This window comes from Vipera ursinii (assembly GCF_947247035.1).
Source record: "Vipera ursinii genome assembly, chromosome: 1".
In the NCBI taxonomy this organism is placed as follows: Eukaryota; Metazoa; Chordata; class Lepidosauria; order Squamata; family Viperidae; genus Vipera; species Vipera ursinii.
In genome coordinates, this window is record NC_139512.1 from 336,145,130 (window position 1) to 336,171,454 (window position 26,325).

General features: G+C 39.7%; 3 protein-coding genes across 5 annotated transcripts; 2 read left to right on the forward strand and 1 right to left on the reverse strand.

Annotated features, from left to right (window-relative positions):
* Positions 1-407: 407 nt before the first annotated feature.
* Positions 408-5,292, forward strand: MED31 (mediator complex subunit 31). 2 transcript variants are annotated; one of them, XM_083376255.1, is made up of 4 exons: positions 408-466; positions 2,508-2,585; positions 3,020-3,116; positions 3,966-5,292. In XM_083376255.1, the coding sequence occupies exons 1-4, from the start codon at positions 457-459 to the stop codon at positions 4,162-4,164; spliced, it is 384 nt and encodes a 127-aa protein (XP_083232381.1). In that variant the 5' UTR covers positions 408-456; the 3' UTR covers positions 4,165-5,292. The 2 variants fall into 2 exon arrangements, with proteins under 2 accessions (XP_083232381.1, XP_083232380.1); XM_083376254.1 differs by lacking the exon at positions 408-466 and having other exon boundaries at positions 2,056-2,585.
* A 127-nt stretch (positions 5,293-5,419) lies between these two features.
* On the reverse strand, positions 5,420-8,503 carry TXNDC17 (thioredoxin domain containing 17). The gene is made up of 4 exons (XM_083376277.1): positions 8,306-8,503; positions 7,671-7,752; positions 6,286-6,361; positions 5,420-5,751 (listed from the first exon to the last, which is right to left on the reverse strand). Exons 1-4 carry the CDS (start codon positions 8,451-8,453, stop codon positions 5,683-5,685), a joined length of 375 nt encoding a protein of 124 aa, XP_083232403.1. The 5' UTR covers positions 8,454-8,503; the 3' UTR covers positions 5,420-5,682.
* A 202-nt stretch (positions 8,504-8,705) lies between these two features.
* On the forward strand, positions 8,706-25,149 carry KIAA0753. 2 transcript variants are annotated; one of them, XM_083376108.1, is made up of 17 exons: positions 8,706-8,773; positions 10,702-10,833; positions 11,728-12,304; positions 13,519-13,625; positions 13,797-13,859; positions 14,432-14,650; positions 15,500-15,668; positions 16,162-16,358; positions 16,570-16,739; positions 17,283-17,369; positions 18,751-18,829; positions 20,316-20,450; positions 21,272-21,350; positions 21,686-21,806; positions 23,181-23,393; positions 23,825-23,886; positions 24,526-25,149. In XM_083376108.1, exons 2-17 carry the CDS (start codon positions 10,741-10,743, stop codon positions 24,615-24,617), a joined length of 2,463 nt encoding a protein of 820 aa, XP_083232234.1. In that variant the 5' UTR covers positions 8,706-8,773; positions 10,702-10,740; the 3' UTR covers positions 24,618-25,149. The 2 variants fall into 2 exon arrangements, with proteins under 2 accessions (XP_083232234.1, XP_083232235.1); XM_083376109.1 differs by having other exon boundaries at positions 8,751-8,833; positions 23,825-23,930.
* Positions 25,150-26,325: the final 1,176 nt, after the last annotated feature.

Here is a 26,325-nt window from a genome sequence, read left to right on the forward strand (position 1 = left end):
TTGTATAACTACAGATTGTTAAATCACCACTGAGTGGAAGTGTCCAACATGCTAAACTAAAACTAAATAATCCTTATTATGGTTTAACTTCAGCACAACGAATGGACTTAATATATCCAAGACATGATATGGCAGTGGTTAGAGGCATTTTATTCTATCATGAGATTGTCTTGGAATCCCTATGGTACAACAGAAATATCTGTGAAGAACCAGTGGGAATACTTCTATAAAACGCGTCTTTATTTAGCAAATGTGGCCATTGCTTAAATAGACAAAAGGCTGGTTTTTAATGCCCTCGTGGAGCTAGATATCAACTTCTGGCATCACCGTTGCCTCGGCAACGCGTCCTGACCTCCGGGAATTTCCCAGAATGCATCGAGATGTGTTCGGAGGGCGCAGAACCGTCGCCGCGGCCGCCATCTTGGTGAGCGAGATCGGACTACTCTGTCCGCCACTATGGAGGGCGGTGAGTGGACGCGGCTCCGAGGAAATAACGGGAGGGGGAGGGGGGCTGTATTTCCCTTTTTAAGAGCCCTCTAAACAAATAATTGCCGCACCTCTTTTATAATTGATATTAACTCAAAAGTCATTCCCGTCGTATAAGTTCATTTGTACAGATGCGTAAACGAAACTAGCGTAAAAAGCAGGGCAGCTTCCTTGCTCTTGATACGGAATAGCCTCTTCCTTGGGCGACCGTAAAGGTGAAGGAGGCATGTCCTTGAAGGAGGAGGAATGACCATTAAAGCCCTCCCAAGCAGTTGCAGGAGCTGGGAGGGAACTCGTGTCTTTGTGTCTTGCTGATTACACGAGAGCAGCCATCCTCCGTCAGGTGGCCACCATATCTGTTGCTTCTCACGTGGCATGGTCAGTGATGTGAGCTGTAGTTCCAGATTTTGAAAAATCAAAACAGATATATAAAAAAGTTTGCACATCATCTGTAAAGCAGCTTCTTGGCTGTTCAGACTTTAAAAGCATGCCAAGGCTCCTAAAGTGATTGGTAGTAGTTCATCTAGAATTAATCCCACCAGTGTTTTGGAATTATAGCTTGTAGATTTTCTTGACCGAAGTCCATTCTAAGATATGTAGTTTGAAGTTGAAAAAGTGACCTTATACATTAAATAGCCAAAGGAAAACAGTATTGTTCTCAACAGGTTACTGAGGAACTTCCATTAAAATAATTTTCCACATTGGCCTTGTGGTATATACCTTTCATTTGTTTTGAGTTTTATTAAACAGTATAATATCTATATGAAGCCGCTGGGTGAGATCATCCATGGCTTGAGTGAGGTATCACCAATATGCTGATGATACCCAGTTGTTTATCTCCACCCCGAGCCAACCCAGTGATGCCCTTGACGTGATGTCCCGGTGCCTGGAGGCGGTGCGGGTCTGGATGGGAAGGAACAGGCTCAGGCTGAAACCCTCCAAGACTGAGTGGCTGTGGATACCGGCATCTCGTATTGTCCAACATGTTCCATCTCTTTTGATGGGTGGGGAGCTATTGCCCTCCTCAGAAAGGGCCCGCAACTTGGGTGTCCTCCTGGATTCACGGCTTAATTTGGAGTATCATCTAACTGCTGTGACCAGGGGGGCCTTTGCACAGGTTCGCCTGGTGCGCCAGTTGCGCCCCTTTTTGGACCGAGATGCCCTATGCACCATCACCCATGCCCTTGTCACTTCTCGCCTGGATTACTGCAATGCTGTCTACATGGGGCTACCCTTGAAGTGCACCCAGAGGCTTCAGCTGGTGAAAAATGCAGCCGCGCGGGTGCTTATGGGAGTATCTCGATACTTCCATGCTACACCTCTCCTGCATGAGCTGCATTGGCTTCCAGTTGCCCTCCAGGTGCGATTCAAGGTGCTGGTAATTACCTTTAAAGCTCTACATGGCTTAGGCCGTACTTGCGAGACCACCTGCTGCCAATGTCAACCTCCCATCGCCCAGTTCGCTTCCACAGAGTTGGCCTCCTCAGGGTGCCGTTGGCCAGGCAATGCTGGCTGGTGACCCCCAGGGGGAGAGCCTTCTCTGTGTGCGCGCCGACCCTCTGGAATGAATTGCCCCCGGAGCTGCGGATGACCCCTGACCTTCAGTCCTTCTGCCGTGACCTGAAGACGTGGTTGTTCCAACAAGCGGGCCTGGACTGATCATGTTTTTTTAAATTTGGTTTTTATCGGCTTAAATTGTCCTTTATTTCTTTATTTATTGTTTGATTCTTTTTTAATCTTTGTATTCTATGTTTTTTAATTCAGGGCGGCATATAAATTTAATAAATAAATAACCAACATCTGATATGAGTCATTCGGATTGGCTTATATGTTAATTAGGATCTAAAAATGTTGGCATCAGAGATATTGCATATTTTCTGACACTGATACAGGCTAAATCTTAAGAATCCCATTTCCCCCCATTTTCTGCTCTAAGTGGTATAAAAACTACCCATTACCAGGTAGTTAATGCATGCAATATATATATAGTATAATTCCACACTCCTTTATCTTTGTTCCAGATGATACCGGAAATCGACTTCGTTTCCAACTAGAGCTGGAATTTGTGCAGTGTCTAGCAAACCCCAACTACCTCAATTGTAAGTATCTAAAATATAAATCACGACTGGTTTCTTCAGATCATGAAATCTAGACAGGAAATTACAGTACAAAATGTACAAAATTGAAAACAGTAAAATATATAGAAACTAACCAGAAATACATATATATGTATTCCTAAGTAGGCCCAAATTCATAGGCAAAATATTTTAAAGTCAATGTCAAAGATGATGGCTAGCTTAAACTTTGTTTGTTTGATTTGGCTAAAATCTGTATGGCAGGTTACAAATGGAAAAAAATAAATCAACAAAATTAAACATTTAATGTTAGAACTGTTGAAATCAGAAAGCTGGGCATTTGGTCAGGACTAGCTGTATTGTAGTTTTTTTTATTGTGTGTCTTCATTTGAAAATAATTATTTGATACAGCACAGAGGATCAAATTTTAAGTAAATTTATTTTTGTATCTTTTTTAGTTCTTGCCCAGAGAGGATACTTCAAGGACAAAGCATTTGTAAATTATTTAAAATACTTGCTCTATTGGAAGGAACCAGAGTATGCCAGATACCTAAAGTAAGAATTATCGTAATGTATATCTCTTTGTACTAAGTTAATAAAACACATAGCATAAAACTGTATTTTTATGAAACAATTGCCAGTCTCCTCTTCAGGAATCACTAAAAACCCCTTGGAAAAATGGAGTAAAAATTATTATTCCCTCCTGTAGCTGGGTCTGTAAAAGGACAGATTCTTCAAATGCTTATGTGCAATTCTAGGGATTTGGCCAAGAGCAGAGTTATGGGCTTGTGATATCGCCAAATTATTTCAGAACCTGGAAGCCTGACCACTGGCTCTTTTCTAACTTGCAGTATTGATGAATACATGCATATGATCTCTCCATATTCACCACAGTAGCCTGACAAGTGGAATTGGAACTGAATTTTTTAGATTCATGCTGTCACGAAGGTTTTAAAACGGAGATTAATACATGCGCCCCTTTAGGATTTCTGGCCTAAGACTGGAGAGACACAGATTGAAGTCCACTCTCAATCATTATGGGCTATCTTGGGCCAAAATTGTTAATAATTAAGTTTTTGAATAAGAAATCTGATGTCTCTTCATTTGTAAAGAACCAAAATGAATATTTCACCAGAAAAATTAAGTGTTATAATTAAAAATTATATCTTGCTAACCAAATTTTCTGAATTAATGTGAAAATTTTATTTAATTGCAAAAGTGTTATAATTAACATGCATGCTTGTTCACTACATGTAATAGAAAACTGGCAATTTGTTTCAAATTAAGTGACTAGAATATTTATTGATTCCTTCCTACTTCTAGAATTCCTAATTTGTTGTCAAGATTACGGGTAGCTTAGGAAAAGCATTAAAAAATATCTTATATTTTTTTTTTGTTATGAAGGTATCCCCAATGCCTGCATATGCTAGAACTGCTCCAGTATGAACATTTTCGTAAAGAACTAGTGAATGCGCAGTGTGCAAAATTTATTGATGAGCAACAGATACTCCACTGGCAACACTATTCCCGCAAGCGGATGCGCCTCCAGCAGGCCCTTGCAGAACAGCAGCAGCAGCAGCAGAACAGCACCTCTGTCAAGTGAGCCATTAGGCACTACAAAAACTCTTTGCAAGGGCAGAAGACACCTGTGGATTTAATCTGGGGAATTGTTATCTGAATTTCCTTAGTACGGTGATGGTATTAGTAAAATGTTGCTTGTGGATGTTTAGCAGTTTTGGTTAGAAATTTCAGATTTGCCACAGAGCAAACAAATGATTTCTTCAGGATGTAAGAGATTCTACTTATACTCTGATTTAAAGGTGTAGATGTGTTTCCTGATACTGTATAGCAGAAGTAAAAGTGGCTAAACATTTTTGTTGTATGCTAGTTTGTGTGTGTTAGTAAATGGTGTTCTGGTTATCTCTAAATCCATAGGAATTAGCTTTGTAATTTTTGATCTGGTGATTTGGATGTAAAGCATTAGCAATAACTGCAATAGGTGGAAAAACATGTTCACTATAGTAGTTCAGAGCATCACTCTTAGCCATGCAACTTGACTTGAGTTTTACTGGGTAGTCAGTAAACTGGGTAGGTTTACTGTCATGGATAGTTTGAATAGTTGTCCTACACACTAAAAGGCTGGACTAGATGATCCTTGTAATCTTTTCCAACTCTACAGTTAAGATGTAGCATATAGTGAAGAATTTCTTGCTTTTAAGGCAAATTTTCTCGAATTGCAAATTGATAGGAAAATTATATATGTTAGATTTTCTATACCTGACTTCAGGGAGACTGGTGTAATGTGCCAGTAATTGTTGCCAAATGTTAGAGGAACCCAGCTTTCTTTAAACCTGATAGAGATAATTTAATGATAGATACTTTACATCCAGTGTTGGTATTCACTTTAGTAATTCCATTTGTTAATCTCAATGATTTTCCTTTGGTGTTTAAAGTCTGCCTCATGTCTATTAAGCAAATAGCAGTCATCAGCTTCCTAGCCTTCAGAAAAGTATTTTTCTAAGTCATTTTTTGGTCATTATAAATGTATACTTTCTCATTCTTGTCCTCATATTTCTTATGTTTGGGAGTTCATTAACTATTGCAAGAATGATATATATCCATATAATTAATTATTCTAATTAATGAAGCTATACCATTTACCCTTTGAAAGAAATTCAACAGTATTTATTGCTGTGAGTGTTCATTTAAAATGTATAAAATGGCAAATGTCTGCAGAAGCCTGAATTCTTTCTAAAATATATTTGCCTTAGACACTGAAACTAAGGGAATCCAATCTAATTTTATGAATAATCTCCAGCAAATGGGTTCATATAAACTAGCCACAGTTTTAACTGATACACAGTCCATAGTGATTTTATTTAAATTTCTCAGCTTAGATTACAGATTTATTCACTGGCAGTTTGACATGATAATGGTTTCATCTAAAACAGGGGTGTCAAACAGCTGGCCCATGGGTCGGACGCGTCACGAGGAAACCGCGCCCACCCCATTGCAGGCAATGGGGAAAAAGCTCTGATACACTGCATGACATCACGTGACGTCGCGAGTTTGACATGTCTGATCTAAAAGCATTTCCCCTGCTGGTAATAGCTTCAGTTGCTTAGTCCTCTGTAAACAGCATTCGCACAAGGTTAGCTTTAAAACACTCTTCTTCCACCAGCTTCTGAGGCTGAAACAAAAGTCAGGATACATTATTACTTTTCTAAGTATGATAGAAGATCCAGGTCCTTTGTAGAAACATTCCTTCCTATGTAGTGTTATATTGCTAAGTAACTTAATAACTACATGGCTTATTTTTGGAATACATTTTTTCCAACTGCACTCTTTCCATTTTTTCTAGTACTCCCACAATCCCTTTTTGCCCTGGACTTTTAGAAGACACAAAATTATATCTGCTAAATTACTCAGTTACCACAAATGAGAAATACTTTATCCATTAAAACACCAGTGGCCTGGCTTTGTTCAAAAAATAACTCGTTGGACACTTGAGAGATTTAATTTTGTATAGACATATACAGGTTAGACCAAACTTTTGCAAACATAAATTCTTTATAGTTTATAATTATAATTTATAATTTCAGTTGAGAGCAGTATATAAAGCCAGGCTTAATGGAGAAGAAATATTTGGCAATTCTGCTAAGCACTACAGGCTTTTGACCGCATTTGACTCTTTCCAAACTAATTAGAAAATGTATATACTTACAGTTCCATATTTGAGAAGTGTAGGCACACCAGTTAAATTAAGATTCTTCTTGAATTCGTTATTGGGATTTTTCCAGCTATGGAGAAATTAAAATAATGGTTTTATAGCTTAAAATATACTTGAATGTTGGAAGAAAACCATTTTTGTTAATATTCTGTGTGGATAAATTCACAATAAATGGAGGTTCCCATATTTGGCCGACTGCTGAGAAAGGCAAATTTTAATAAAAGTACATTGCCCTTGATGTGATGTGATCCAGACAGATTTTTTTCCCTAACAGACCACGAGTACAATGCACTCAACATCTTTTCAAACATTGCTGCACTTCAGAAAAAACAACTTTCAGGTGGGGAAAAGCAAGTTTTTGCAAATTCACAAGAAAGTTGCTATGGGTGGAAATCATATGAAAATAAACTACAGTCAATTGCAGCTCTGTTACAAATTTGCAGTCTTTTAGATTCAATCAATTAAAGCATAACGGTCCAGAATGCATCGATATAAAAAACTATGGTTACGTATCAGCACCATACTTCCAGCTGCAATTCAAGATGCTGGTCATCAGCTACAAAGCCCTACGTAGTACAGGGCCTGGTTATGTCAAACTGCTGGCCCGCGGGCTGGATGCATCACACTGAAACTGTGCTCACCCCATTGCCGGCAATGGGGAAAAAGTCCAGATACGTTGCACGACGCCACGAGTTTGACATGCCTGTTTTAGGGAGTGCCTTTCTCCAAACTTCTGTAAAATCCAAATGCAACAGAAGAGGTATGCTCAGATCCCATCTTTTAAGCAGTGCTATCTTATAGGATCCAGTAGGTACCTGCTTGGTTGGGGTATCTGCTATTTACAATGGGTTTTTAAATACTCATTCCATTTCTAATTTTTGTGTATTGTCCAAGTGACCTAGAAATTTATATAAATTAAATAAATACTTGGCAGATACATCCTATTTCTTTTACTGTAAACTACTTAGAATCATGGAACAGTGAGACGGGCAGCTATATAAATAATCAAATTTCAGAGTTCAAAATGGTAAAGTTCAGCTGATAAGAGCAGATCTGGCAGAGAGGAAAGCAAAGTATAAGCAGGAAATTATTGCAGAGCAGAATCAGATCCTAGTAGTCATTTGTCTCAAAATTGCACTTAAACTAAAGCCAATATTTCTGCAACTTACTTAGGAATTCCTTTTTAAGGTGTTTTTTTTTTTTGCTGATGTTTGAGGACATTCTGCACATGGAAAGTTTAAAATATTTTTACCACATTAAGACCCTCATACAACTTGACAACAGACTAAATGTTACATTTTTATGAACCATATGCACAATACTTGTTTGGTTGGCAGAACCAAAGTAGTTCTACCAACTTTCTGAAATACCTTACTTACTAGTCTCTGGGTCCTACTTGGCAGTAAATGAATATAGATCCATCTGGCAGGTTTGGGAGTTCAGCTCGTACAATGGGTTCAGCTAGAATTTAAAAAAAAAAGGATTAGCTTTCCAATGAGATCTTACAGCAGAAGCACTAGTAATAGATTTTATACTGCAACTTTCATCTCCATGCCCCCCCTCTCCAACTCATAGTAGTACCCTGTCTCAGTTTCACTAAAACCTCCCTGGAACTGGTTCCCACTTGCTAGTTCATAGCACACAGAGAGGTGCTTGTGTATGTGCATGGACTAATAGACTTCGCATTTCAAATGCCTCAAAAGCTACCAGACAACTTCTCAAGTAACCTTTTGGCAATTCACAAGCAACCATTTCACAGAAGAAATTAGAAATAGTTAAACTTTAGGAAGAACTTGTTGATCAGAACCCCCTTGGCAGATACATTTACAGTATCTTGATTCGCAGGGGAAAGGCGGTGGAGAAAGCCATGCGTATAAAATTATATAGGCAGGCATATACATAGAATGAAGGCTACTGCTAAGCTTGTAAGCCGCCCTGAGTCTTCGGAGAAGGGCGGGATATAAATGGAATTAAAATAAATAAAATAAATAAATATGGAGAAGAGTTGACTTACCCTTAACACAATCCGGGCACCAACTAGTACCGCTGGCTGGATCTTTGTCACCGCTAAAATACACAAATACTTGGCCGCGCTGTTGCCGTTCGCGGGCGACCCGAACGAACTCATCGTACCCGTGCACGGAAATCTCTTCACAACCCATGGTGGAATCTCGTGTCTCCGTGGAAGGGCGGAAGTGTGGAAAGGCGAAAGGGGGAAATGCAAGGACCACGCCCCCGCCCCAAAGGATGGTGGCCGCCTGGGCCAAATACTTTCAAAAGAGTTTTCAGGCTGGGTTCGAGGGCGTTGCGAATTTTTCCCGGCAGCTAAATTGGCCATTATCGCCACCCGTTTTCCGCGAACTGTTTCGAGGCGTCCTTCAACGCGCCGGTTGCTAAGGAAGTAAGTAGAGGCGGGATCGGTTCAGCCTGTAGTAGCAGATCTCTGCTATGGCTCTGTAGCCTTCTTCCGGTAATTCGTCAGGTTTGTCCCGTGTTTTTTTTTTCTTGGAGAGAGAAGGGGAAGAAGAAAGGGAATCTCATCGTGAGTTTTGCACCTAGCTAGGCTAAATATAGCAGCAGCAAAGATCCAGCTCGTTGCAGCGGCTAACTAAATAAACATGTATTGGTGTACGTCAGGGGTCTTCAAACTTGGCCCTTTTATGACTTGTGGACTTCAACTCCCAGAATTCCTCAGCCAGCAAAGCTGGCTGAGGAATTCTGGGAGTTGAAGTCCACAAGTCATAAAAGGGCCAAGTTTGAAGACCCCTGGTGTACGTGCTGCTCAGCGTTAGATTGCACTGAGGAGTCGTTACTGAGCTTGGTTACTTTCTTCCAGATGTTTCGTTACCCAAACTAAACGTCTGCAAGAAACAACCAAGCTGCATCCAGTTTTGGTCACCACGATGTAAAAAAGATGTCGAGACTCTAGAAAGGGTACAGAGAAGAGCAACCAAGATGATTAGGGGGCTGGAGGCTAAAACATATAGGGAACGGTTGCTGGAATTGGGTATGTGTAGTTTAATGAAGAGAAGGGTGAGGGGTGACATGATAGCAGTGTTCCAGTATCTCAGGGGCTGCCACAAAGAAGAGGGAGTCAAGCTATTCTCCAAAGCACCTGAAAGCAGGACAAGAAGCAACGGATGGAAACTATTCAAGGAGAGAAGCAACCTAGAACTAAGGAGAAACTTCCTGACAGTTAGAACAATTAACCAGTGGAACAACCTGCCTCCAGAGGTGGTGAATGCTCCAACACTGGAGGTTTTTAAGAAGAGACTGGCCAGCCATTTGTCTGAAATGGTATAGGGTTTCCTGCCTGAGCAGGGGGTTGGACTAGATGCCCTCCAAGGTCCCTTCCAACTTATTATTATTATTATTATTATTATTATTATTATTATTATTATTATTAGCTCATTTCAACTCTGAGCCTACACTATCGATAGATTGCACTTCACAAGGAGGATCTGATTACCCTCCCCAATCCTGCTTATGACATTTGGGCGGTTATAAGCAGAACAAAAGTGGACCCAAGCTGGATCAAGTCTTCGTTGACTTTCAGACCCCCCCAGTGATCGTCAAAGCTTGGCATAACTAAAAATGTTCCATATCAATCGTGTGATATTTTCTGATTTTTTTTTCCTGGAAAGGAATTTTCTACATCTGGGTGATGAATGATTTTATAGATTATTAAGAATTTTAAACATGTAATTAGCATTTTATAAGTAATTGTAGCAGATGGTCAGGTACTTATATTATTAATTTTATTTATTAATTCAATTTGTATACTGCCCTATTCCCGAAGTCAAATCTATTCTGTTTCTGGTTACAGCTTTCTTGCAAAAGGTTCCTGGCTGTGTGTCTACCATGTTCTCAAAGTCTTTGTAAAGGAAAAGCAAACTAACTTGTTAGTGTCTTTGCTTAGTTACACCAATGATAGAATGATGGCAAATTACCCTTATTATAAGGAAGCTTTATTTCTGATATTCATCTCTATGTGTTTCTTTCAGATATCTAATATTGGAGGCAAGCAGCATTTTTGTGCTGCGTTTTGAGAGACACCTGGCTATATAAGACTTAGCTAAGAGTTTGTTTATCAGATTTGTATGGCTGCTCTCACACAAAGTGATGCTGGATGGCATACAGTAAAGCCAGTAATTAAAACATTCTACAAAACCCATTGAAAAAACATAGATAAAACAAACCCAAGCAAAATGATTCCATAACTTTTTTTAAAAGATAACCTTAACACTTGTTTTCTAAGCATTGTAAGCGTTGATGGGTGAATTGCAATTCTAAGCATGCTCAGAAAATTAAAATTCTTATGCCTAATTAAGTGAACAGTAAGAGAGTCTTTCAGCTAAGAAAACAGAATGTCTTTATGCTAATGGTGGTTTAATATTTGATGACTTTCAGTAACTTTATAAACAACAGGAGCTTGAGATTCTGGAAATTATGATGGAGCTACGAAAAGCAATTACAACCACTATTCCTTTGGTATCCCACCCACAACTGGCCAAAAGTGATACAAAGTCCCCACAGATACAGGTATTGTGCAACATCAGCATCTTCTGTGGACATGATGAAATGCTAACATGTAAATAAGCTTGCCAATATGCATTCTAGCATTGCCAACCTATCATTTTTTTAAACAAACCAATAATGTGAGGGGTGCTGATTCTTAGAAACATATTTCATGGAAGTTTTGTTTTTAATACTAATGATCATAAATCCAGTAAGTAAAGTCCTGTTTGGATGTGTTTTATATTTTCTGCTTTTAATATGTTTCATACAACCTCTTGCATTTTTCCGTATATGAATTGAGGTATAATGCCTATTTAGATTGCTGGAGCTTCCTCAGAGGAATATGAGAGGAATCGTGGAAACTTATGGCACACACTTGTCTTCTTTCCTTCGTTTTGCAGAACAATTATTCTTACTGTTCTAAAGTTAGTATAAGGCAGGGGTGTCAAACTGCCGGCCTGCAGGCCGAATGCATCATAGCGAAACCATGCCCACCCCATTGCCGGCAATGGCAAAAAAGTCATGATACATCATGACACGTCACGTGACATTGCAAGTTTGACACCCCTGGTATAAGGTATATTTGGGCTATATAACTGTTCTTTCTCAGGAGAAGCTAACAGATAATTACATTAGTATAAAGTAGATTAAATTTTAATTAACTAGTTTACTTTTTTAGTCAACTAGCTTGGGAAATAATTTAAGATCCTTGTAAGCTGCTTATTCTATGCTTGTGCATAGAAATATGAGTAAGTATACTAGCATATATAGTGGTCTCCACTACCACTTTTAATCCTCACCACAACTCTGTTCAGTTGCCCAATGGAGTTTTTTTGGTTAAACAGAGATTTGCATTTGGGTGATTTTAATCCAATACTCAGCTTGTACCACACTGCCTGTTTTAAATGTTTGGAACAGCTGCAGTTCAGCCGGAATGCTCCTGCATCGTCTGAAAACCTGTCTGTCCACTACACCAATCCCTGTCCAATTATCATTGAAAAGCTGAAACAGCCAGCAACTCAACAAAATCAAGGCGCTGGTGATGGAGCTGATCTAAGGGACTCTGTTGAATTCTCAGTTGTATCTGAAGAGAAGCTCAACCTGGCTGTTCAGCTGGCCAGAAGGGATGTGAAAAGAAAGCATCTGCAAGAGCAAGTGAAGCAGCATCTTGCCAAGATGAATAAGTGTCCTGTGGGATGCCATTGGGGAAAGGAATCAGGGAACGTTGCAGTGTTGAAAGCACCTAAGTCCCACCTGAAATATGAACACCCGCTTAGTAACCCTTCTAAGATGGAGAGGAACAGTACTGGAGCAAAAGTCCTGCTTTGTGATCCAAGTCATGTCAAGTCAGAACCCGCTTTGTCTGATTCGCCACCAACCCGTGATCCAGGACCTGGACCCAAAAAAGAGGAAGACAAATGTGCCATAGAAATCAGAAGGTTACAAAAAGAGCTTCAGACTTACATTCAGAAAATTGAGTTGCTAGCAACAAAAGGTAAGGGAGAAAGAGTTATAGTTATGATGTGGCCAAAATTTGATCGTAGCTTCATTTGTAAGTTAGACCACATAGCTGTCTTAAATGAAGATGTAATACAAAGAAGTAGAAGTGATACAGGTCACTCTCTTGGCCTAACAAGCTAGGTACTCGCATATAAGTCTGTGATTGGTGATGCAGAAGAATCTTCATTGACTTTGTCTGTTTCCCACTGAATGGAGGCTTTGAATTCAATGCAACCAGTACTCTTGTAGCAAGTCCTGAGAAGCAGGTAAAAAAAAAATAACCTTACAGGGAAAGAAAATTGTGGCAAGCTAACTGACAGCAAAGAACGATGAGTCTTTGTAATTGTTGTTCCTGACTTTCAGGACTTTGTTGTGTAAGTTCTCAAGTATAAATGAGGCTTATAAAAAAGACTTGAGTAAGCATGAGGCTGTGTGCCTTTTATCCCGCCCATTTATCATGCTAGCCATTTTCCAATTCAATATAAAGAAATGTTCGTAATAGTGCTTGACCAGAGATTATTTTTTTGCCAATGTTGCTAACCAGAATATGTGCACTTTGCAGCCAGATTCTCCCATAGACAGATTAGAGTCTTAAAATTATAGCCCTTGTGTTGCATATGGTCCCCTTATTCATTTTCTGAAGTCTGCAATGATATTCTGCAGCACTGATCTTGGGGGGAAAAGTATCAACACAGTAACAAATCAAATATATGTGGCCAGACTGAAACTCTATTATGCAGTAATACAGTATGTCTTTAATTTAATAACTACATGCTTACTAGCATACTATGATACTTTTAGTTTCTTCATTTTTGTATCAATGTATGAAAAAACTTCAGTGATCTCATGTGACACAATTTGAGTTTAATCCCACTGGTTTTGAGGCTAGTCATGAGCTGATTATTTGTACTGCAAGAATTAAAGAGAAATCAGTTTAAAAAGGCTACACTTGAGACAGTAAACTGAAGAAGTGTCTGAAAATTACTGACTTCTCTTATGTAGTTTAGATTTAAGCTGCTATTATGGGATATAGGGCATTTAATACAGTTTTTGAAACACTTTTTCATGGCATTTGAGTGACACAGACATTTTTCTTCATCATCTCTTCTCAATTGTAATTGTGTTATGTATTTCATGTTTTCTACACCAAATTGTCTGTTCATAACTGAGCACAATCAACTGTTTTGCTAAACTTTTTTTTTCGCCCAGAGAGAAGTGAAATATGTCTGGATCCTGAGGAAGAACGCCGGGTCCATATTCGGAGGCAGGAACAAGCTGTGCGCTCTGCCCGAATGTTCTACGTGCTCCAGCAACAGGTCTGAACAAATTCTGGAAACTTTGGGAAGATATTTCAGACTCAAACTAGGGTATCAAAACAAGGCAGTCTGAACCAGATAGCTTGGTTCGAAATGCAGACTTTATTATACAGACAGAGAGTTTTCCAAACTGCCTTCTGTTGTTAATTTGTTTGTTGCATTATCAAATAGGTAAAACAAATCCAAGAAGATCTGGAGAAGCTGAGTCCCCTTAAAATTAAACATACAAAGAAGGTGAGATGAAATTGCTTTCCAAGTTTGGGGGGAAACTGAGTGATGAGGGAAAAAGCTCAGTTGGAGCCTTTGGAGCAGTGTTTCTCAACCTCAGCAACTTTTAAGACATGGCTGGGGGATTCTGGGAGTTGAAGTTCACACATCTTACAGTTGCTGTGGTTGGAGCCTCCCTGAAAGGTCCTTTTGGAGAATAGTTGGAAGCATATGGGTAGAGGATAACTTTTTAAACTTTGTGTTCAGTGTGCTCTTCACTGAGCTGTGTGATCTTTCAGTCAGACCTGACGTTTCTACTTTGCGTATCATCATAGCAGTCTGATTTGTGTATTCTATTACAGTCCTTCTGATACAGACTAGAAATGCCTTCTCCAATCTTGATGTCTTGAGTTGTGTGGGCCTCAACCCTCAGAATTTTCCCCAGTACCCATTCTAGCTGGGGAGTTTAGGAAAATGAAATCCACGTATCTGGCCAAGCTGCCAAGGAACTAGTGTTTAAAGATCGGGCGGAATTGCTCTGGGTTCTTGACAAGAGACTACTTGATTCAAGCCAGAATTCTTTTTCCTTTGTGATGCAGTCACAAGCTATGGCCAAGCTGGCAGCAGCTCACAGAGGTGCCATCCGAGCTCTGCAGATGTTTGTCACTCATTTTGCTGACCAGTCACAGCAGCAGTCTGCCTCTGCGCATTGTAAAGAGCTGGGCAATCTCATCAGGCAGCTCTCTTTCTGTTCGGCTCGCCTTGAGATGGACTCATCCATTCCGGATATCATCATAGATCTGCTTCTACAAATTGAGGTCAGGAGAGAGTGAGTTTTTTCTTTGCTTGGCATCCAAGGCGGTGTATATAACTCTTCATGGGGAAAGGCAGATTTCCATCATCCAGGGAAGGCACGACCCTTTGAACTAAGCATTGAATAAGGACATGTTTTAGCATTTGATCTCTAAGGAATGTGCCATTGCTCCTGAATTTCACATTTAATTGAGAATATGTTAAAGTTATCTATATGCTACTAAAGTGCTTAGTAACTTTTAATTGGGTGAACTGGTGCATCGTGGGCAACCATTTTTGAACCAAGGAACCCAAATGGGCTAGCTTGACTCATGACTCTTGTGGAACTGGAAGTTGGCACATTTTATATAACATTTTATGATAGAAATTATCATAAAGCAGCTTATGACATAATGCAAAATGTCAGAAAACATTTCCTGTGCCGATATATTGATTGTGCTACATAGTTCATTGTGGTCTATTTTCAAGGCAGATACATTTCTGAATGTATCCCAGCTTTCCAGTAAAGGCAGGATTAAGACGTTCTGTCATTTTTTTAAGGCATTGAGGAACCTGGTAAAGCGATATCTTTAAAAGGATGACTCAACAGATCTCTAGGGTTTTTTAAAAATGTATTGTGCCCATGAGATGAGAAATATAACTATATTACCTTAAAACTATTCCTAAATCTTGTAGCACATACTGAGTATATTAGCTAGACAGCATTTTTCTTCTAATTTATTTAAAGGTCTTTTTATTTTTTTGTCAGTTAGGAAGGTTGAGCATCCACCTGAACTTTGCATCCTGTGGGATGGATTGTGGGTGTTCAGTTTAAGATTTTTGTATGTTTAATCTGATGTAAATTGCTGTGGCAGGACTTGGACTCTGTGTTGTCCAAAAAGGAGTCTCCCAAGAAAGGACAGGAATGGTTCTCTACCTCTCGAGCTGATGCACCAAAAAGTACCAACAGATTGCCAAAAAAGCAAAAGAAATCTTGTGTGTTGGACCGAAAAAAGTCTTCAGTGGCTCGGAAACTTCTTCCTGGTGAGCCTTCTGGGTGTTGAGTTGGAAGAAGTTTGGTTAGTAATTCTTACAAATCTTGTTTGAATTTTTCCCCAGAAAAATTGTAGACCCAGATGACTTGGGAGTTTCTGGGTGAACTCATTGTAACTTAACCTCCGCTCTAATTGGATGGTCAGAATTGAGGATGTTCAGAACTGAATACTTCAGAAGACAATGCTAAGAGGGGGAAAAATGGTTATTTGGATGTTTATCATGTGAAGAGACTCCTGCTACCTCTTAAAATTATTCCCTCTGTTTTCTGTCCCTAGATCTTACTGTAATTAAGTCAAACTAAGTATGTTTGCCTCTGTTTTTAGTACGTCTGTGCTGCAAACTGTTTTTTCCCCCTGTCCCTTATTTTAGATAGTAAGTGCCCTATGGTATGCAGCTATTCTTACCTCTTCTTTGTAAAGTGTCATGGTTATATAATAAATCAATACAATACGTCTAACATTGTTGCAACAAATTACTTTAGATGAATATCCAGAATCTGCAATCCTGTTACCACACAAGACAATCGATCACTGCAGCTCAAGAGCCCAGAAAGACGTACTCCCCATTGAGCAAGGGGCAGCTGCACCATGCAAGGGTGAGGCCGTAGGGCGGTCAAGACTTTTGAAAGCAGGAACTCTGATGAAGAAGAGAGGAGGCTTGTTCTCCATTAGACCTCAGGTACACTTGTATAATCATCAGCCATTCCTCCTCTTCCTTGTCTCTAAGCTTAATTTTAGTGCTGTGAGACACACTTTCTTCCATGATGTAATGTCTTTTCCTCCAAAATTACAGTGATTGAAGTAAAGGCTTTAATAGATGTTGTTGTGTAGAAAAACTGCTAAAGTTGTCTAAAGACACACATTATTTTAATGTTTTTGTTTCTCTAAAGGGTAGTTGTCGACCTCCCAAAACAAAAACAGTGCAGCCTGTAACCAAACAAGCCCGGTTTCTAGAGCCCACCGTTGCATTCCGGCTTAAGGAGACCAAACCACCCGTCCGAGATCATAGGGCCCCATGGATGCCTCCCAGTGTCAAGTCTCCCCTCCCCTCTGCTCTGCGGTAGGTTTGGCACCCTGGCGAGGGCAGTTGTTAGGGGGATAAACATCTACAGTGGGTAATGAGGGTTCATTTATGGCAAATGGCAATAGTTTATTCAAGTATAGCTTCTGGGATTTTATCTGGAGGTTGAAACATTCAGAGCTGCTGTGTACTAAGATGGATCAGATATTTGTTGCATTTGGTTCAGTATAGTCTTCATTCTGCAGAATTTCAGATATTTTCAGTCATCACCTAGTGATAATATGGAGTGACCCTAGAACTTTCTGGATGTAAGCTCAGTCATAGCCCTGTAGTCACCTCTTTTGAAATCCTTTAGTTACAGTAACATAGCGACTGTCAACCTCCTCTGAGGAGGCCCTCTTGGTTCTTTGGAGACACATTCCTGTCCCTCATTCTGGAATGCTTGAAGAAGTGTTTCATTCCCCAGCTGAAGTTTACAACAACGTGTATAATTAATTTAATTGGTGCCAGTGGGGTTGCAAAAGTGATGATAAGCTTGTCTTGTTATTTTTCTTCTCCCATTTAAACTCAACATTCTTGTAGGCACCTAGAGAAAAATCCTGAAAATGCGGAGCCATCTCTTGAGATAGAGACAAAGGAGCAAGAAATACCTGAGAAAGAAGTGCCCAGGTAAGCATGAAAGGGAGAGTGGAAGGTTGTGGATTTTTAAATAGTTGCATTTTGGGAATCCACGCCCCCCCACCTCACCCTCCCTTCTTCCCTCCCTATGCCTTCAAGTCAGTTTTTCATACCTGGTCAAATTCTTGCAATTTTCTTGGCAAGTTTTTTGGGGAAGTGATTCGCCTTTGGCTCCTTCAAGGGCTGAGAGAGAATGACTGTCCCAAGGTCATCGAGCTGGCTTTGTGCCTAACGTGGGAATAGAATATGCGGTCTCTCTGTTTCTATCCTGAGGCCTTAACCATTACACCAAACTGGCTTTTTCTCATAGATATGGATTTTTTTTCTTGGTCCCCAACAGATATTATTTGTCTTTCTAAATTTAGACTGAAGCCCATATGGAAGGACATTTACTTTGGAAGTAGATCTGAATTGGGCTTGGTTTTCTAGACCAGTCTAGAATAGAGCAAGTAAAGGAAAACTAGCTGTGGGGAAAAATATATATAAATGTCCCAATACCCTAGATTTTACATCCTGACCAAAAAGAAGCAATTGAGATGATTTTCCAAAATTATGAGAGAAAAGAAAAAACTCTGCTTTGCTTCTATCATTACTAGTTATTTATTAGTTGAACCTAAGGAGGCAGAGTAGAAGTACCTGTAAAGGGCAGTCCCAATGGCTGTGTTTTCATGAAAAGCTGTGTGTGCACATTTAACATTTGTTGCTTTCTTTGAAAACTATATGTAAAATGAATTAAGTCCTTACACCTGCTTGGCACTTGACCTTGTCAGATGTCAAGAGTATTGCAAGATTTGGCAAGAATATTGCAACAGAAAAATCTCACCATCTGTCATTACTTCCAGGGGAATAAAATAAGATTTTGGATCTAAATAATCACCTGACATCATTATTTCATCTCTTTTGACAATGTTTGTTATAGAGATTATAATCTTTAGTACTAACCTGAACAGGAGCATAAGTGATGACTGAGGCATCGGTTGGGTTTTCACTTTTGGAAAAGGCTTCCAATTTCTGTGATTTTTTAGCTGTAGGATGAAAGTAGAAGCTCCAGTTCCCTGGGTCCATTTCTCTTTTTTGTGTATTCTATTGCATTTGGTGAGGAGAGAATTAAAACCTGGGATATATTTGGCTGCTTCAGTCTTATCTCTCAGGAATGCATTAAACAAGGAATGCAAATGGGAAAGATTTTAGGCCCTTCGTATTATTATAAAAGCCTGTGTTCTGAAACACATGTGCTTCAGAGTGCCCAGTCTGAAGAGATGCTGAATTATGCTGTCCTACTATTATTTATGTGTGTTCTGTTAGTTGCATCTTTAAAAAATGGCACAACTCATCAGATTGCCACTGTCCTGTGTTGTTTGAAAAATTCCAGGAACAGTGGTGTTTCCCCAACAGAGGAGGTAGAGCAAGCTGATCCTGAGGTTCTGGAGCTCCTCTTGGAAAAAGGACAGGTAGAGTATCACATTCTTCCTCTTTTCCTCTTGATTTTCTTGACATAATTCCTTGTTGATAAAATGAAGAAATAACATCCTCACTTCTTTCCAGAACTTTTATTGAAGAGCACCCCAAGGCTGGATATTTCACATATGATGAGCCTGACTTAACTCTTGCTTCCAAACTCTTACCTCTTGTATCAGCCAGGACCTCAAATAAAATTGTGGCCTTGGCTAAATGCAAGAAATAAGGCTTATAAGGCAACAACTGAGTCAACTAAATTAACTAATACATTATTTAGACTTATATCCTGCTTTTCACATGGGAGCACACGCAGTTCAGCTAAAGTTTAGCTAAAGATGCTGTATGAATAAGTTTGCCAATGCCTATGTTAAATGGTCAGGCAGAAAAATGGAGAAAAATGGCTAAAAAACAGTACAGAAAGTCAGCTGTCCAAAGTAGATGTTGAATGTGGTTATGGCTGAAACGAAAGCTCCACTTTTGTAAATAAATGTGGTTTTCAGGTTTAATTCTTTTTTCCCCCAATTACTTTGGATGCTATGTTGTCGAAATCCATCACACAATCCCCTCCCCTCCCCTCCCCTCAGTTTTGAGCTTACAATTAGTGCAGGTTCGCATCCCACCAGGCTCAAGGTTGACTCAGCCTTCCATCCTTCCGAGGTAGGTAAAATGAGGACCCAGATTGTTGGGGGCAATTAAGCTGACTTTGTAATAATGCCGCTTGGGGTGTGTGTGTGTGAAAGCCCTAATAAGCAGGCATATACATGGAATGAAGGCTACTGCTAAGCTTGTAAGCTGCCCTGAGTCTTCGGAGAAGGGCGGGATATAAATGGAATTAAAATAAAATAAAAATAAATCCAGTGAGTGATAATTTATGCAAAAAGTGTCAGACTTTATAAAGTAATTAGAAAAAGTGCCAGACTTCTCTTCCTGCTTTCTTTCAAAACAGGCTGTATGTTTAATCATCCCTATCTCCTAAAGTAATTTAGCTTTGCAACATTGCTCCAAGAGAGCATCTTGACAAAACAAAGTTTTAAAGGAGTCTAAAGCCAAATAGATTTCACCGTGGAGACAAAACACTTCCATTTTTTAGTTTTTTCCCCCCCACTTTTCATATTCTGTAAGGCAAGAAGAAACAAAAATACAGGTCAGTAACCCAGAACAATATATTTCAGTGTTCAATCATAATTTTCACGTAACACTAAATTTATTAAAATAAGACTTGGTATAAATTGTATAATTATGTTTTTTATTGTTACGGCATCTATATTGTGGAAATAGTAGCTCTGGAGAGACCAGGCTGGTTCCCTCTGCTGGTTTTTCACAAGCGTTTACATTTTTTTCAGAGCCTTCCCTTGATTTCAGTTGTTATCAATTTTATTTTCTTTCAGTTCTTCCAGTTGTGTTTTTCTTTTCGTATGGACTTGTTTTATATTACACTACATTCTCTTTCTCTCTCTTTCTCTTTCTCTCTCTCTTTAGGATGCAACAAGCTTACCAGGCATCTCTTTGGAGGATTGCTATCTGGAACAGTGCGAGAAGATGGAACGTGTGGCTCTTTCTGCGCTCAGCATGTCTGATCTGGAGACAATGATGAAGAGGATGGAGGAAATAGAGGTGCATTTATTTGTTGGTTGCTGACCTATGCCTGTGCATCAGGTTATTGACCTTTGACGTCTCTCAGTGGTCAAGCACTTCAAGTACTAAGCTCAAGGAATCTGCCATATTTTGCTGCTATAGGAGCTGCATTTTGTCCTCCTTCAAGGGGAAAAAACCAGCCTTTTTGACGTGTGCCATCTGTCATTTTTGCACATGAGAAAAATAGGGAGAAACACTACAGGCTGAACTCTATGCTTTTGTCCATCTTCCTCTAATCTGACGCCACCCAGATGTGTTGGGATTAGCATTTCCAAAATTCCTCAACCAGCATAGAGTGCCAACTGTGCAAAATTTGTGTCTTACAAACTGAGCTCTGCTCTCCTTTTCTGAAGATTCCTTGAGATTTCTGAGATACCCAAAATGTTAGAAATATAGACGTTCCATTCTGGACAATATTCCCATTTCTCTTGCTCTCATCCATTATCAAAATTTGATACCCAAATCGGACTCTTGGGTTATATGATTTTATATTTCTTTTGTATTTTTTTTTGTCTTTCTGTGGGCTGCCCAGAGCCCTGCAGGTTTGTGGCATGACATTAATACTGTATATTTTATTTATTGTATCCTGTACAAAAAGTATTGTATAAAAGTACTTTTTTCAGAGAGAGAAAAGATAACTTCTCCCATTCTGAATTCTCCGTTAATTAAAGCTTCTCACTGCACAAAAATAGAGCAATTTGCTTTACTAGGAGTGTTTTAATCTGTCAGTCTCCCAGTCTTTCACCAACACAGTCAAACTATTTGTTGAATAATATTGGGTTTATCTTTGTATATTGAAGCACTACCAAGAAGCTATTCGCAGACGATACAACCAGATTGCTTACGCTGATGTTGATTTCTGGGTCCAGGAGAGCAAAGGTGAGTTTCCAGTTTGGTTTTGGATTTTTAAGAAATAACAGCTGAGCAGTGAATGGTTCTCCCTCATTTTTCTGATTGTGAATGTATATTTTTACATTCTTAATATGTGTACATTGTAGAGATGAAGGAAACAGACATCTGATTGATACTATGAAGAAGTCTTATGGATAAAAATTCTCATGATGAGCAAATAAATACTCCATAGTTTTCTCTTGGCTTATGTTTCTATAAAAATATGTTAAAAGAATGGGGAAGATGAAATCTGAAATACAGTGGGAGCTTGCCTACTCTGGTGTTGGTGAGGTAATTATTCTTCTGACAATTCCTTCTCCTAGAGGACGAGTCTGTAGTGAAAGACCAACAACCTGGGGTTGTTCATCCCATCCAGATAACTAAAGTAGATAATTACAAAGAGCCACAAGTAGCCATTATGTTGGAAAAACCCTTGGATGCCAGGTGAGTAAGACATTTAACAGTTTACTGTGCTCAGCATCCTCTTTGTTTATACTAAAAATGGATTTGCCCCCTTGGCTAGAAGGGATAGCATGTCTAGGAATAATTAAATCATCAAGGTATCACAGGATAGCAATAATATGAATGCTTCAGGAAAATAAAAGCGGGGAGGGCTTGAGAGTGGGAATTTGGTAGGTAGGAACACTAGTGCAAAATAGACTACACAGACAGTTCCATCTAGCCCACCATTTTGCTTCACATGATTCTTCAAAGAATTTATAAGCAGAGCAAAATTAAATCTTTCGACATGAACAAATGAATGAAAGTCGGAAGGTGGGCTGAAGTGAAAGAGAAGTAACTTTGCTTTCTTTGACTTTTCACCTTCTCACCAAAACTTCTTGGGCTTTGTTATTTTCTCTGACTGTTCAGGAGATAGATGGATGAGGTCTAGAATCAGTGGTTGAAGTTACAGAAGAGATTGGTTAGAAAGGAACAAGCACCTCCGGTTAAGGGAAGTGAGCATTTAAATAAACTTGGGTGACAATATAGATGGTCTGTTTTAAGCTTAAATGAGCATGAGAAGAATACACCAAGCTTGCTAAGGAGGCAGGGGACTATAGAAAGAGTTAACAGCTGTACTTTGATGAGATCCTATTGGTTTTGAACTATGAATCTGATTTGGAAAACCCTAAATCCTCTGCATAGCAGGCCCAAGGAGAGAAAGGGAGGAGAAGGCTATTGTTGTGATTCAGGGTCAGCCTGTGGGTTTGGCAGTTGGGTCGGACGATTCAGAGGAGGAGGAGGGGGGTGTTGGAGAGGTTGCTGAGGGTGTTGGAGAGCTTGCTGATGAGAGCCCTCAGCCAGGTCCCTCCCACCTGGTTACGACGCAGACCCAGCTGTGTGAGCCTGACAGTGTGGATGAAGATGACCCACAGCTGGCCCTGTTCAAGGACGCCCGACGCAGGAGGCAGTCAATCAGGAGTAAACAGAGGAAGGCAATGAGGCACCTCGGAAGGAGGCAGAGAGAAGCCACGCCCTGAACTGTATAAAAGGGGAATGCGTGGGAGGGCTGGTTTGCTGAAGGCAACCGCTTGAATAGCTCCTGTTTCATGGTTCGTGTTTGCTCTCTTTGCTCTGTTTATGTTTTTATGTTAATAAATTTGGCAGGCTTAGTTCCAGCCTCTTGCCTTCTTGTAAAAGGGGTTGTCCCTGCCTTTTCTGCAGGGCCGGTAGCAGGCTGGTACAGAACAGCCATTGCCATCATGCCCAGCCTGTTTGCTTCTCGTAGGTGTTGGTCATAACAGGACCATCTCAGTGAAGTAGAGGCTTTTCGTTTGATCGAATTTTTCCTAACTCTGGTTGTACTTTTGCTTTCAGTGCTATTGATGAAGAGCTGTCAGAGCCCAGGAGTGGGACTCTGCAGTCTTTTACACATCGCACCCCACCACAGACAGAATCTGGCACTTTCCTCTCAGTGCCGAAACGTGTTCTCCAAAGCCTCTGTGATTATGATGCCCGATACCAGCAGCACCTGAAGGGGATTTTCCTTGAGGAGGTGGGGCAGTTTAACCCTTGGAACATTGCAGAGAGGTATGGGGAATCTTGGTGTGCTTGCTTTCTTTCTATCTTCTGGAGGGATTTGTTGTTTTTATTTCAAAGACCCATACTTCACTGTCAGAAAACAGAGCAATGTTTTTCAAACTTTGAAATCTGTGGACTTCAACTCCCAGACTTCCCTCGGCTGAGGGATTCTGGGAGTCGGAGTCCACACATCTTAAAAGTTGCTAAGGTTGAGAAACATCTGATAAGAGGTCGAAGACAATTGTGTTGTGCATCCTCTTAGAGCCACTAGGTGGCAGTCCATCTTCTGTTTTTCTGCCTTTGGTTTTCTCTGGCACCTTTCACAATTTCCCGGTGGTAAGATCCATATGCTGCTGCTTCTGGATCAGATTGTAGGATGTTGTAGAAACTTTGGAACTAAAGTCTTGGGTGTTGAGCTCCTTCTGTTTCTTTCCTTTCAGCCTGGCAGAGGAGCTGACAGAGGAAGTGTTGACAGATGTGGCAGCTGAGCTCCATGGCTTCTGTGAGGACTATGCAGAAACTGTCTTCACTTCAGAGTTTTTACAGGTGGCTGAGTAAGGGGCCTTTTGAAGAACAGCGATAAACCGGGCCCTTCAGTGAAGACCATTTAGCCAAAAGATTGAACCTGACAAAGACCAGTTCTCAGGAGTGAAATTTGACATGTATTACTGTACTTTCTATGTTCCTTCTTGGGAAGGCTGGTACTGATGGGGAGCATCCAATCCAGAATAAATAAATAACTTCAGGAGAATTCTGATCCTTGAAAGCCTGGGAAAAACCATCACTGTTCCTTTTAAGAGATGCTATGCATTCCAAAGCAGCTTTTCCCCAATCATGTTCAAAGCATGCATGGCCTTATTGTCCATTTCGTGATTCATTTGGGCTGAGTATTTGACAAATTATTCCCCTCCAAAGTTCTATGTCTTATAGAAAGGGTCACTAATTTCTTGGCTGAGTTCTTACAGTAGTAGCAGCCATCTTACAAGGATGCTCATTACTCAAGGGCTGAATCCACTTAGTTCAGGCAGTGACAGAAAATGCCAGCTTTGTATTGTGGAGAGCTCATTCTTAAGAGATATTGCAAGCTCAGCTCCTGGATTCTCTACTGCTGATGTTGATAACATAGTACCTCATTTTACAGTATTTCAGGTAATGAAAAAAAAACTAGATGTCCAATACTTGAAAAAGTTGCTGACCCTGAGATTCTACTCCAGTTTTTGCGAAAACGAATAAGGTACTTCTAAAATGTCCAAGAAAAATCTGTGAAAAATCTGCTTTTACCTTGTCAGTGGCTCATGTCAACATGGAGGTTTGGGTTAATAATTTCTAATGGCCTCCATATTACCAGGTTGAACTTTGGAAGTCATTTCTATTTCCCTTCTGGTTCAACTTGATTTCAGTGAGCCTTGTTTACATTTTCTTGGGGTTGTGGATCAAATAATTATTTGGGGTTCCATTTGATCTTGATGTCCCTTCCTATTGGGATGCTCTCCTACCATTTGTGGTTAGTCTGCAGTATTTCACTGTATAGAAGGAAGAGTTATGTATGTATAGCACTGGTTTTAATCTGAATTGTCCCACTAAGCAACCACTTGAGGCTGAGACAGCTTCTTCTGAAAATAAAAAATTAAATATTTATTTTACTGTTGCTGTTTGACTAGCCATACTTATTTTGTATACAGTCCAAAGGGATTTGTACAATAAATCAATGCAATTCATACTTGATTACTTCGTTTTTCTACATAAACATTATTAAACCAGCTTAATATACTTAAATGTTTTGTGTAATGATTATTTTTCTAATTGCATTGTTTTGTAATTTTTATTTATAAAAACAGATTCTTAAAGAGGATGGCAGAAAGGCTTCAGTCACTGTGTTGTACATATTATCAACTCATCAGTTTTGAGTAGTCTCAATGTGACCAAAGTGAGATTTTTATTTGTATTTTTTTGGACTGTTTGTGTTTGCTTCTTCCTTGTATTGCTGATACAAGGGTCAGCCACTTGTGGCTGCTGTAGACACAAAGCCTGGGACATCCTTGGCATCTTTGGCAGTGCTCAAGAGGCTGAAAATTAAGGGGAACTTTTTCTTTCCTTCGAAAGACTCCAATAGGCAGTGGGCATTTCTTTTGAAAGGTGATGGTGACGGCATCTATCAAAGAAGGAATTACTAGGTACATTTCTGCATATATCCTGCCCCCTGTAGATGGCAGCAAAGCAGAGAAGGGAATACTTTCCCTTTGGGAGATCAGCTGAGTTTGAATTAGAATTGACTATCCGTATTCATGAATCTCAAAATATCTCTGCAACACCAGGTGGCTGGTATAATTAATAGGTGAAAGCAGTAGCCAGAACCTGAGACATTATTAGTAACATTACATTTGCATCCCACACTTTATTTATAAAGCTGCCCAACTATGGAGTGCATGAGTTTATTAAATTTGTACACTGTCTTTCTATATATATAACCACTCAAAGCAAAAAACAAATTACAAAACATAAGGAAAATCAGTACCATCAAATTTAAAATGAGTAACATTAAAAACAATCTATAGCACAAAAAGAAGGCTTGGTTTTTGACATTCTCTTAAACATTTGACAGACTGAGGACCAAATATACTTTCTCGGAGACTGTATATTATAGTCAATCATATAGAAGAAGGCTCTGTATGTAATTGATGGGTTTCTGGCATTAGGGGCTTCTTTCAAAGGGCCTCTCCTAATCCAACATTCATAGTAGAAGTCCATCAGGTGATTAGGACTTAAACAATTTACGAGTTTAAAGATCAATTGCAGCAATTGTGCCCAGTAGGCAACTGGCAACCAGCAGAGTGCTTTCAATGCAACCATTAAGTGATCTTATAGCTAGCGGTCTGGCTCACTGCTTTATTTTTAATCAGCAGCATCTTCACATTGTCTGGGTTTAATTTCATTTTATTTT

Excerpts from the sequence above, each read along its gene's own strand:
- MED31 (XM_083376254.1), top strand. The coding sequence starts at position 2,459 with ATGCAATATATATATAGTATAATTCCACACTCCTTTATCTTTGTTCCA. Across the intron at positions 2,586-3,019 it reads AAACCCCAACTACCTCAATT|TTCTTGCCCAGAGAGGATAC; the intron begins GTAAGTATCTAA and ends TATCTTTTTTAG. Across the intron at positions 3,117-3,965 it reads GAGTATGCCAGATACCTAAA|GTATCCCCAATGCCTGCATA; the intron begins GTAAGAATTATC and ends TTTGTTATGAAG.
- TXNDC17 (XM_083376277.1), bottom strand. The coding sequence starts at position 8,453 with ATGGGTTGTGAAGAGATTTCCGTGCACGGGTACGATGAGTTCGTTCGG. Across the intron at positions 6,362-7,670 it reads CAAGTAGGACCCAGAGACTA|CTGGAAAAATCCCAATAACG; the intron begins GTAAGTAAGGTA and ends ATTTCTCCATAG. Across the intron at positions 5,752-6,285 it reads CACTTCTCAAATATGGAACT|CCTCAGAAGCTGGTGGAAGA; the intron begins GTAAGTATATAC and ends CTTTTGTTTCAG.
- KIAA0753 (XM_083376108.1), top strand. The coding sequence starts at position 10,741 with ATGATGGAGCTACGAAAAGCAATTACAACCACTATTCCTTTGGTATCC. Across the intron at positions 13,626-13,796 it reads TCTACGTGCTCCAGCAACAG|GTAAAACAAATCCAAGAAGA; the intron begins GTCTGAACAAAT and ends ATTATCAAATAG. Across the intron at positions 20,451-21,271 it reads AGAGGATGGAGGAAATAGAG|CACTACCAAGAAGCTATTCG; the intron begins GTGCATTTATTT and ends TGTATATTGAAG.